This window comes from Penaeus chinensis, chromosome 4 (assembly GCF_019202785.1).
Source record: "Penaeus chinensis breed Huanghai No. 1 chromosome 4, ASM1920278v2, whole genome shotgun sequence".
NCBI lineage: Eukaryota > Metazoa > Arthropoda > Malacostraca > Decapoda > Penaeidae > Penaeus > Penaeus chinensis.
Window position 1 is genome coordinate 3519092 of NC_061822.1, and position 12500 is coordinate 3531591.

General features: G+C 32.9%; 1 protein-coding gene across 1 annotated transcript in view; it reads left to right on the forward strand.

Moving 5' to 3' along the window:
* LOC125025165 (death-associated protein kinase 1-like) overlaps positions 1-12500 on the forward strand; it is a 38773-nt gene that overhangs the window by 6874 nt on the left and 19399 nt on the right. The window contains exons 2-12 of the mRNA XM_047613141.1: positions 1277-1390; positions 1840-2037; positions 2221-2319; positions 3462-3560; positions 8437-8634; positions 8780-8934; positions 9388-9508; positions 10029-10227; positions 11162-11274; positions 11538-11745; positions 12156-12277. Coding sequence (XP_047469097.1) covers positions 1277-1390; positions 1840-2037; positions 2221-2319; positions 3462-3560; positions 8437-8634; positions 8780-8934; positions 9388-9508; positions 10029-10227; positions 11162-11274; positions 11538-11745; positions 12156-12277 — 1626 coding nt within the window. The remainder of the gene's footprint in view (positions 1-1276; positions 1391-1839; positions 2038-2220; positions 2320-3461; positions 3561-8436; positions 8635-8779; positions 8935-9387; positions 9509-10028; positions 10228-11161; positions 11275-11537; positions 11746-12155; positions 12278-12500) is intronic.

Here is a 12500-nt window from a genome sequence, read left to right on the forward strand (position 1 = left end):
GGGGGGGGGGGGAGGGGAGCTGGTTAGGGGAAACGTAAAGCGGACAGGGTGTTTTTGCGGGCATGTGTGTTGATTTACTCCTGGAGAGATATATTTTTTCATGTATACATACATGCATACATATATATGTGATATATTTGTGTATATATTATATATATGAAATATATATATATATGAAATATATATATGTCATATATGTACATATAGGTAAAAAATATATATATATATATGTATGTGTGTATATATGTAATATATATAGATCTGATATATGTATATGATTTATATATATATGATATATATATATTATTTGACATATATATGATATATATATATAATTTGACATATATGTAATATAAATATTTGATATATATTTGATATATACATGATATATATATATGTTATATATGATATATATGTGATATATATATGATATATATGTATGATATATATATATATATATGTTATATATATGTTATGTATATTGTATATATATGATATATATATGTATATATGTACATATAAATGTGTATATATATATGTATATATATGTATATATAAATGTATATATATATATGGTTTATATATGATATAAATATGATATATGTTATATATATTTATATGTGGTTAGAGCACTGGACTCCGACCCTCGTGGTCCCGAGTTCAATTCCTCGTCGCGGCGGTCGTAAAAATGCCTGCGCTCTGACTGCTCCCTCGAGCCCGAGAAAACGACATATCGCCTTGAGAGGTCAACGCAGGTGTCGTAGGGGAAGTCACCGCCGTGGCACAAGTGTTAGCGCGCCGAACCGCGGTTGATTAGGAAGGGCATCCAATCAGGCAAGGGTGACACTGCCATATAACCTCTCAGTAGTGAATTGAGTGAGGCCTATGTCCTGCAGTGGAATGAATGGCTGTTAAAAAAAAAAAATATATATATATATATACATACATACATATATATACAGTATGATATAAATATATGATACATTATATATATATATATATATATATATATATATATATGATACATGATATATATATATCAATATGATAACATCCCCCCCCTCTCTCTCTCTCTCTCTCTCTCTCTCTCTCTCTCTCTCTCTCTCTCTCTCTCTCTCTCTCTCTCTCTCTCTCTCTCTCTCTCTCTCTCTCTCTCTCTCTCCTGTCATTTTTTCTGATGATAACATAATAAGTCTCTCTCTTAATCCTGACAGTGTTGATTTTCATTGAATTTAAAGCCCTCTGTACTGACTGCAGTGATTTTTGTTTGTTCCAGGATGCCAGCTTTGTACTCTCTGCTCTTGTGGCAGCAGTGGAGGAGGGGAACTTGCCTGGCCTGGAAGAGCTGTTCAACATGGCGCAAAACATAGATGTCAACATGGCCAACAAGGTGGGCATTTGTTTTTCAGGTCTAGAGCTTTTCCTGTTGTGGGGAGTGTGGGTGAGGTTGTCGATCCTGTGATGATAGGACAATTGCAATAGGATACTGAGTATTTATGAATGAATCAAGTGTGATCTGTGTGATTGGTGGAGAGTTTTGTTATTGTTCAGTTTGATGGTTTAAGATTGTTTAAAAGTATTTGATTTTTTCTGTTATGTTGTTTTCATATTTATTGTTATTTTCTTCATTAGCTAATTAGAATTGTTAAATAACATAATCAATATGAATTTAGTTATATATTGTCATGTTTAGTTATTTTTAGTTGAATATAATTTGATTCCAATTAACAAATGTAAACAAAGATATCATTAAAGACGATAAACATAAATGAAATTTTGACTGATGTCATTTTTCTCCCTCTTGGTTACCACATATTATCTCCATTTTATATCTGACAGCATGGTGAAAGTGCAATCCATCTAGCATGTGGCCTGGGGCAGTTAGAAGCAGTGCAGTTCCTTGTCAAGAAAGGTGGTGATTTGAATGCCACTGATGCCCAAGGTGACACCCCTCTACACTGGGCTGCTCGACAAGGCCACGCACAAGTCATTGCATATCTCATTGAACAAGGATCACAAATAAATGCACAAAACAAAGTGAGCTACTTTGTATTTTATCTATATAATGTATTGTAAACTGAAACATATGACATAGATGTAACTAATCATCAAATGTATGACTCAAACACCAAGTCAGTAATGTAAATGCAGGTATTTCTGAAGCCCCTTCGGTCTACTTTCAAGGAACAGACTCTAGCATGTAACACCTTCTTTCAACAGAACGGAGAGTCGTGCCTCCATGTGGCATGCCGTTATGGTCACACTGTTGTCGTTCAAAACCTGTGCCTTTGTAATATGAATATTGATTTGCAGGATGAAGTGAGTATTTTTTTTCTTGCTTTTTTGCTTTTCTTTTTTGGCTCCTTTAGAAATTGTTTGTTTTTTGTTTACTGGGAAGGAGTTAAGGTTGATATTTTTCTTTTTATGTCTACGTATGTTTTTTTTTTACCTTCAGCTGTTTCTTTATCTTCTTTTTAGATCATATGATTAATATGTATTTTAAAAATATTTCTGACTACTTCTGTTTTACACCCTTTCTATTGTAGAAAATGTGTTTTATTAACTGTATTGAGTATTGTTGCATAAATTTGTAGATAAAGTATAAAAAGTATTCTTTAATGAGTCCTTGTGCCCTTGCATTATATCTGTAAACCAAACACAATATACGAGAAATAAGATAACTTTTAACCTCTACATGGCAGGCAGTGTTCTGGAACATCCTCTAAAGGGAACGGCAGGTGACCTTCCAGAATGTATACCTATTTCATGGGCATTTTTTATTAAGCAGATGGATGTTAAGACTACAGTTCATTCCTCTTATATCCTGACATCCCTACAGAAGCAGTAAGCCTGCATAGCACTTACAGTGCATAGGCAATCATGTCCTCACACCCCTAGATAAAGTTGATAGTGATGATAATGAATAATGGTAAATGAAGGGATGATGTGCTCATAATGACTATAGTAATAATGGCAATAATTATGATAAACAGTGATGATGATAGGTTATTGAAGATGACTTTGATTTGTCCACCCACCCAGCATATATTTTGTTGCTATATCTATTCAGCTGTTCTGATCCATTTATGCATGCTTTGCTTGATTTTGAAATCAAGCAAAGCATACATAAATTTTGAAGATTTTTTATTATTGGACAATTAAAAAAAAAATCTAAATTTACCCTTCCCACACAGATATTAAAGTTACAAGTAGCCTGCCATTTAGGGGTTAATAATACTTGAATGTCAACAGTATATACAGTTTGCTAAATTATTACTCAAACAATAGAACCAAGGACATAAAGTTTCACCACTTGTTGCTTAGTCTTTGACGGAGAAATTGATGTGTAATGTAGATACTTACTAGACACAGACTAGCACCGCACCACACAGTGTGAGTGACTGCAGTCTACCTAGTAGTATGTGTTGTGAGGTTCTGTGTGTAAAATGGTGTTTGTTTAGCATGGGGAGACAGCGCTACACATCGCAGTTTGGCACGGCTTCCCACGCATTGTCCACCACCTGTGCTCAGCAGCAGCTAATACGGGACTCACAGATAAGGTGTGTTTTCTTTTTCTTTTTTATGTTAGCGTCACAGTATGATAGTCATTTCATTATAGAGTTGTTTTGATTTTGAAGGTTCTTTTGTGTGTTGTTATGTTTATATAGATAGATATTGATATATAGATATAGATAGATATAGATATAGATAGATATAGATATAGATATATATAGATATATATAGATATAGATATAGATATTGATATAGAAAAAAATAATTAAGTATATATACACACATATATATGTGTGTATGTATATATGTATTTAATTATACATACATGTATATATGTATATATATATATGTATATATATATATATATATATATTTACATATATATATGCATGTATATATATATATATATATATATATATATATATATATATATATATATGTATATATATGTGTGTGTATGCATATATATGTGGTTATGTATATATATATATATATGTATATATATATATATATGAATGTATATATATATATGTATATATATGAATATATATTATATATATTATATATATTATATATATTATATATATATGTAATGTATAATATATATATAGATAGATAAATTGATTGACTGAGAGATAGATAGATATGTATATATCTGGACAGACAGACAGATTGATAGACAGGTAGACAGACAGATCGACAGACAGATCAACAAACAGACAGACAGACAAATCGACAGACAGTTAGATTGAAAGACAGACAGATCAACAGACTGACAGATCAATATATCAATTGACAGATAGACAGATTGATATATCGACATACAGACAGACAGACAGACAGACAGACAGACAGACAGACAGACAGACAGACAGACAGACAGACAGACAGACAGACAGACAGACAGACAGACAGACTGATAGATAGAGAATGTTGTGTGTGCCTACACTTATGAAGTCACAATTACGTCATGTACTGACCTGAAATGTATAAATTCATTGCTCTAATAAATCCCTTGATGTAATCCCATTTTCGTCGCCAACATTCGTCACGTTGGGTCTTCCTGTAGGCTTCTATATCTGGGTAATTATTTGCCTTCTTGTAAGGTGCTGTTTCTCTAATTAAGATCTTTTATGGGAGGAGTTAGTAATCTACATACTTGCCAGTAGGGGACATGCGTACAGAGAAAACGCATTGCCGGGGGTAACTTAAACATATTGTTAGTAGTACTCTGATACAAATTATACAACTAAATAGGAACCATATAAAAGATTCATATACATAAGACTTCCTTCCCCCTTAAAGAAAATAGAAAACTGGCCCTTACAAGAGAATATAGTGGGGTTAATGAATATTAAAGACTTATTTAAACTTGCCAATTATATAGCTATCAGCCAGGTACTTTGGTAACTTTCATTGAGTTGTTATCTTTAACCTATTCATGCTGAGGTATGTCCTGTTATGTCATGGCAAAATTATCACTGGTGATGGGAAAGTCTAATCACAGCATGAGCTCAGGTCCTGCAGCTGAGATAATGCCTCAAGAGTCTGGCTTTGAGCTGGAAAGTAGCTCAGGTGCACCCCGGCCTTGCCAAACTTTATTGGAAATTTTATGTGACATGTGAATGGGTTTATGGTAAATCCAGTTTCATTTTGAATTAAGACATTATCAAATTATTATAGTTCTTCCCTTATAAACCTATACACCACATGAATGACAACCTCCAAAACACATGTGGAACTTCTTTACTCATATACTTAAGCAATTGCTTCTTTATTTATCTGAGAATAATAATTCTCAGATTTGCTCAATAATCTAGAAGCATACGCAATAGGTTTCTCAGTGCCATCCCCCATAGCATGAGCTAACACAGCACCTAAGCCTCCATGATACCAGCTATTTGCAATACTTTATCTAAAGAAATATTGTTTTTGTTCAACAGGACTCTCCTCAATGACTCAGAATAACATCCCATTATGAATCGATCACGGAGTGCCATTATGAATTGATCACGGAGTGCCTCATCTAGAAAAGTGCCAAATTCACATGTACTAGCTGAGGATCTTAACCTATGTACAAAACTACAGACTGGTTCATGTGCTCCTTGCACACAACTATACAAAAGAAATCCTTCATAACAGACATTTCGTTTTAGGAGAAAATGAGCATTGAGCACGGCAACTGCATCTGAATAGGTATTAATAGTGGAAGAATTGGGCAATGCACAAAATACACTATACTATTCCTGCAGCATTCAGAAATACCAACGTCTTCCTACGCTCATCCGATTTTCCTTCAGTCAGTTCCAGGAATGTTTCAAAAGCTGCCATCCATATTTTCCAATTTCTAGCAATTTCTCACGCATTTCCTTTCGTTGAGAAATTTCCGGGTGGCGTGTGAGGTGACATGCCGGCTGTGCGGGCGTGAACGCTCTCGTCGTAACAGCTGTTGTCCTAATTTGCTGGTTTCCCAGCTCTTGAGAGGAGGCGTTTCGTTTTTTGTCGCCAATTGGGAGTCGTTTCGTTCTTCGTTGTGTTTGCACACACTTACGAAGTTACAATTACGTCATGTACTGACCTGAGTATGTGTACTTCATTGCTCTAATAAATTCTTTGATGTAATCCCATTTTCGTCGCCAACATTCGTCACGTTGGGTCTTCCTGTAGACTTCTATATCAGGGTAATCATATGCCTTCTTGTAAGGTGTTGCTTCTTTAATTAAGATCTTTTATGGGAGAGTTAGTAAGCTACATACTAACCGGTTGGGGACACGCGTACATAGAAAACGCATTGCGGGGGGTATCTTAAATATATTGTTAGCAATACTCTAATACAAATTATACAACTAAATAGGAAGTATATAAAAGATTCATCTACATAACAGATAGATAGATAGATAGATAGATAGATAGATAGATAGATAGATAGATAGATAGATAGATAGATAGATAGATAGATAGATAGATAGATAAATTGTTGGAAGGATAGATAGATAGATAGATAGATAAATTATTGGAAGGATAAATAGATAGATAGTTGATCAATAGACATAAACATAGAAATATGGGCATATATATTTATATATGTATCTCTCTATATATCTTTATTATATATGTTTGTATGTATGTATGTATGTATGTATGTATGTATGTATGTATGTATGTATGTATGTATGTATGTATGTATGTATGTATGTATGTATGTGTATATATGTATGTATGTGTATATATGTATGTATGTGTATATATGTATGTATATGTATATATATAGATATATATGTATATATGTATGTATGTATATATGTATATATGTATATATGTATATATGTATATAGGTATATATATATATAGGTAGATATATTTGTATATATGAAAATATTTGTATATATATATATGTGTATTATATGTACATATATATATATATATATATATATATATTTATATATTTTTATATGTGTATGTGTATGTATGTGTTAATGTATATTTATATGTATATGTATATTCATATGAAACTATATGTATATGTTGACATATGTATACAAATACACATACAAACACATACAAACACATACACATATGCATATATAATATACATATATACATATACATACACTTTTACATGCACATATACAAACACATACACATACACATATGTATATATATATAAATATATGTATATATGTATATATATATGTATATGTATATATGTATATGTATATATAATGTTTATAGATGTATATGTATGTATAATATGTATATATATATGTATTTGTATTTATATATATGTATATATATTTATATATATGTATATGTATTTATATATATGTATATGTATTTATATATATGTATATGTATTTATATATATGTATATATATGCATATATATATATATAAGTATATATATGTATATTTGTATATATGTATATATATGTATATATATGTATATATATGTATATATATGTATATATATGTATATATAATGTATGTATATCTATATATCTCTCTCTATGATATATATATATATATATTTATATATATTATATAATATATATATATTATATAATATATATATATTTATATATATTTATATATATATATATATTTATATATATATATATATATATATATATATATATATATATATGATATAATACACACACACACACACACACACACACACACACACACACACACACACACACACACACACACACACACACACACACACACACACACACACACACATATGCACACGCACATATGTACACACTCACAAACACACACACACAAATAGATAGATATAAAAATGTTTAGATATGTATAGATATGTATAGATCTATATGGATATATATAGATAGATATAGTTATGTATAGATATTATATGATATATATATTTATATATATTATATAATATATATATTTATATATATTTATATATATATGATATAATACACACACACACACACACACACACCCACACACACACACACACACACACACACACACACACACACACACACACACACACACACACACACACACACACACACACACACACACACACACACACACACACATGCACACACACATATGCACACGCACATATGTACACACTCACAAACACACACACACACACAAATAGATAGATATAAAAATGTTTAGATATGTATAGATATGTAGAGATCTGTATGGTTATATATAGATAGATATAGTTATGTATAGATATGTATAGAAATTTACAGATTTATTTAGTTATATAGATATAGTTACAGTTTTATATATGTTCATTAAATATTAAATATTTTAGGTTATAAGTAAATACATAGTGTACATCTCTATGTAAAAAATAAGAAATGTAAAACCTGTGTGTCTTTTGCCTTTCATGTTTGAGGTGAAGCATGTTAATTTTTTTTTCACTTTCCAGGAAAATCAGACACCCCTCCATGTGGCCAGCGGGCGGGGTCATGTAGAATGTGTGCGAGGATTGGTAGGTGCCGGTGCCTGTGTTGATTGTCAGGATGCCCACGGTGCAACGCCTCTGCACCATTCCCTTGCGCGACACCATACTCAGGCTGCTATGATTCTTCTCCATGCTGGTGCAAATACTGATATAACTGATGATGTGAGTAACTGTAATTTTTTTTTACTTTGTTTATTTGTTTAATTTTAAGTTTGTTTATTAAGGTTAAACTGGAAACTGACAACTCGGATATTCATTACATATATATGCAAAGCACAAATGTAAGACAAGTATTTTTTCCCAACAGCTGGGAGAGACCCCGATTCACATCGTGGCGAGGGAAGGTCTCCTTGCTCTGGCTCAGACTTTGTGTGCCTTTGGCTGTAGTGTTGACGTTTCAAACAAAGCTGGCCTGTATCCCCTTCACCTTGCAGCTAAGCATGGACACACAGAGCTTGTTAGGTGAGTGCTTAGGTGATGTAAGTGGTGTTGTTGAGATGATATTGCAGCGTTAACATTCGTAAATTTTATCTTTAACCCATTCATGCTGAAGTATGTCCTGTTATGTCATGGCAAAATTATCACTGGTGATGGAAAAGTCTAATCACAGCATGAGCTCAGGTCCTGCAGCTAAGATAATGCCTCAAGAGTCTGGCTTTGAGCTGGAAAGTAGCTCAGGTGCACCCTGGCCTTGCCAAACTTTATTGGAAATTTTATGTGACATGTGAATGGGTTTATGGTAAATCCAGTTTCATTTTGAATTAAGACATTATCAAATTATTATAGTTATGCCCCTATAAACCTATCCACCACAAACATGGCAAACTCCAAAATGTACCCACAAACCTATCCACTACAATCACGGGAGGCATGTTAAAGACTCTTGGGATTAATGAACAAACCTCTGTCCATCAGGTGCTTGTGCTTGGCTGGGTGCACAGTGGAGCAGAAGAGCCGAGATGGAATTCTGGCGGAGGTGTCTGCAATGGCCCAAGGCTATGATGATATTGCAGATCTGCTAAACAAACTCAGAGGGGTATGTTTACTATTTATTTGTTTATTTACACAGAGGTGGAAAGAGGTATCAGAACCTGGCAATGTAATTTAGAGTGCAAAAATATTTGCAGAAAGTTTTACAGAAAATTTTATGACTTGACAGTTTAATGTCTTATGATGGCATTCAGATTAATCTAACAATTAGAATCTAATATGCATGAAGACTAAATTCCTGGAACAGTGAAAGCTGAGTTGCTAAAAAACTATGATATGTGTTCTTTTATGACATTCTTAAACTGAGGTTCTAAGTGGAGGTCAGTAAAGGCAATAGAGCTTACTTCCATTTTTTTTTTAATGGTTGGGAATTTACAGATCTTCATTGTCAAATATGACTCCCATTATATTTTGGCAAATTTATATTTGTAGGAAAAATATATTTATTTTCATTTATATTTTTTCCTGAGGAAACAAAAGAAAATTTGACAACTCTTTACTCTTTTGTTTACCTTTTAATGAAGTTTATGCAGTGTTTGTAATTAACTGAATTAATTGAACCACAGGAACAACAGCGGGAGGAATACATCCAGCAGCTCATTCCAAGTCCATCCCCTATTCAGCGGATTAAGGTGAAGATCCTTGGACACTCGGGCTCAGGGAAGAGTGCCCTTGTTGAGACACTTAAGACAGGATACTTCTCTTCATTTTTCCGAAGAAGCAAAAGCAATGCATCTACAACTTCTATAGGGTCAGCTGGGAAGAGTAAGTTTTTTTCTTTTTTTATTAGTTGAGTAAATATTGTTACTTTTACTGATATCAATATCCTTATCGATTGGTGTTGATATCAGTATCCCATTACTCCATTCTTTGTTAACCCCTACAATCCGGTTGATATGACCATTATATCATAGAAAAAAATTGGCATGAGGGGCAGTTGACGTAAACTTACTATCATGGAAAAATTTGGCTGAGGGCTGGGGTGATGAGAACTTACCATAATGAGAATTTCGGCTGAAGGCCAAGGTGACAGTAATGACTTGCTACAAGTGCACAGAGCTCTTGGAGGGTGATTTGACTCAGCTGGTATTTATGAAGGGGCTCTTGCATTATTTCTATTGGTAAACGAGTGTTGAATGTTCCAACCTTGAGCTATCACTGAAAGAGAACTGGCTCCAGGGAGGACTCTATTTCCATACTCAGGAGCCTATTCCTGCCCACTGTAACTAGTGGCACAGGTTGTATTACAGAAAATTGAGTATTACTTGAACCTCTCCCAGAGATGACAAGATGTTATTTATTGTTATTATTATAGCACTGAGTTATGAAGTACCTAAAGAGATGATAAAGTTCCTTTAAAGAAAACAATATCTGCATACAGCACATCAAATGACAAATATAGACATTGGAAAATGTAAAAAAAAAAAAAAAAAAAAAATCTTACATAAAAAGAGAGATTATAATATTGCAAAGGAGAGGCTTGGAATCTTGATACTGCCCATGAGTGCTTGTGTACACTTGTGCCTACATCCCATCAATGTGATCACTCAAATGGACTTTGGGCCACATGTGGTCAACGAAGCACCCGGATCCAAGAGGTTAATGTCACTGATAAAGATATTATCAAATATCCACTGGAGCATTTTTTTTTTTTTTTCATCATTATAAGATTAAATTTGATTTACTGAATTGATTACAGGTACTTCTGCAATGAAAGGCCATTTTGAGATGGAGTCCCCAGTGAGCTCACGGCAAAACTCTCTTACCTTTGAACCTTGTGAAAATTACACAAGAGGAATAGATGTGCAACAAGTAAGAGTTTCTCACTTTGACCTGTACAGTAAGGAGACACTGAATAAAGAATGTGATTTTAGTTGCTTTGTGATGTAGGTTTAAATGAACAGCTTTGTATAATGATCCTTGTACCACTGTTGAGTCTAAAACTTCATTTGTTACGAACACTAGTTATAGAAGATGAAATATTTTGTGAATTGACATGGTAATTATTTGATGAATGATTTAGGAAAGAAATTATGATATGAACTTGTCTTTAAAGTCTGTCACTTCTTTTCCAGGTCAATATTTCAGGTGTAGGAGAACTGTCCTTATGGGAATTTTCTGGCCATGAGGCATATTTCCCCGTGTATGATCATTTCATTGGTAACACTTCCTGTGTTCATCTCATTGTGTTCCCACTCAACCAACCCTTTGATGTGCAGCTACAACAGTGTTCATTTTGGATGTCTTTCCTGCAAGCACGCATTCCTCCTATGGAACCCCTTAGTGAGTAAATTGTTGACGTTCATGTTAGCTCATTTGATTTTTTTTCCATTGTCATGTCAGTTTTATCCTGTCAGTTGTAGTTTTCCTTTTTGGGGGCTCTTCATCCATTTTGATTTTCCATTTATTTTTTTTTGTCTTTTGTTTTTCTTCCATCCTTTTTTAAATGTACTCTATATATGTTTATCTAATTTAGTTATACACAGTCTGTTTGATTATTTGTATTTTTTTATTAATTTTCTGGTACTAGTTACATTTACCTGTTGTGTTATTTTGAGAAAGATAAAGTCAGATCTAGGAGGTAATAAGCATAATCTTGAATTATTTATTTATTTTTTTTTTATTCAAATTATGCTAATGCATAATAGTATCATCTTAAAAATTTAATTAACAAATTTTATGGCTTTCTTTAGATGTACGAGGGAAACCTAGTAAGGCAGCCAAGGTGGCCCTAATTGGCACTCATGCTGATGTGGCCCAGTGTCATCGTAATGCCCAAGGGGAATATATTGCTCCTCAAGTGCATCTACTACAGGTAACATATGGATGTGATGGACTCAGCAACTTGTGCTCATGAAATATATAAAATAATTTATCTAGGAGAAATATTTTTATTTGACTTTACAGTAGGGTACCTTTTAACATTTGATGATTTGTGAGACCAGAGTCTTAGTATATTTCATTCCTTATCCTTGTAGAAATTTATGTGAATAATGTATTCACTTGTAGAGTGATTTCATTGATTTTTGTATCAGTAC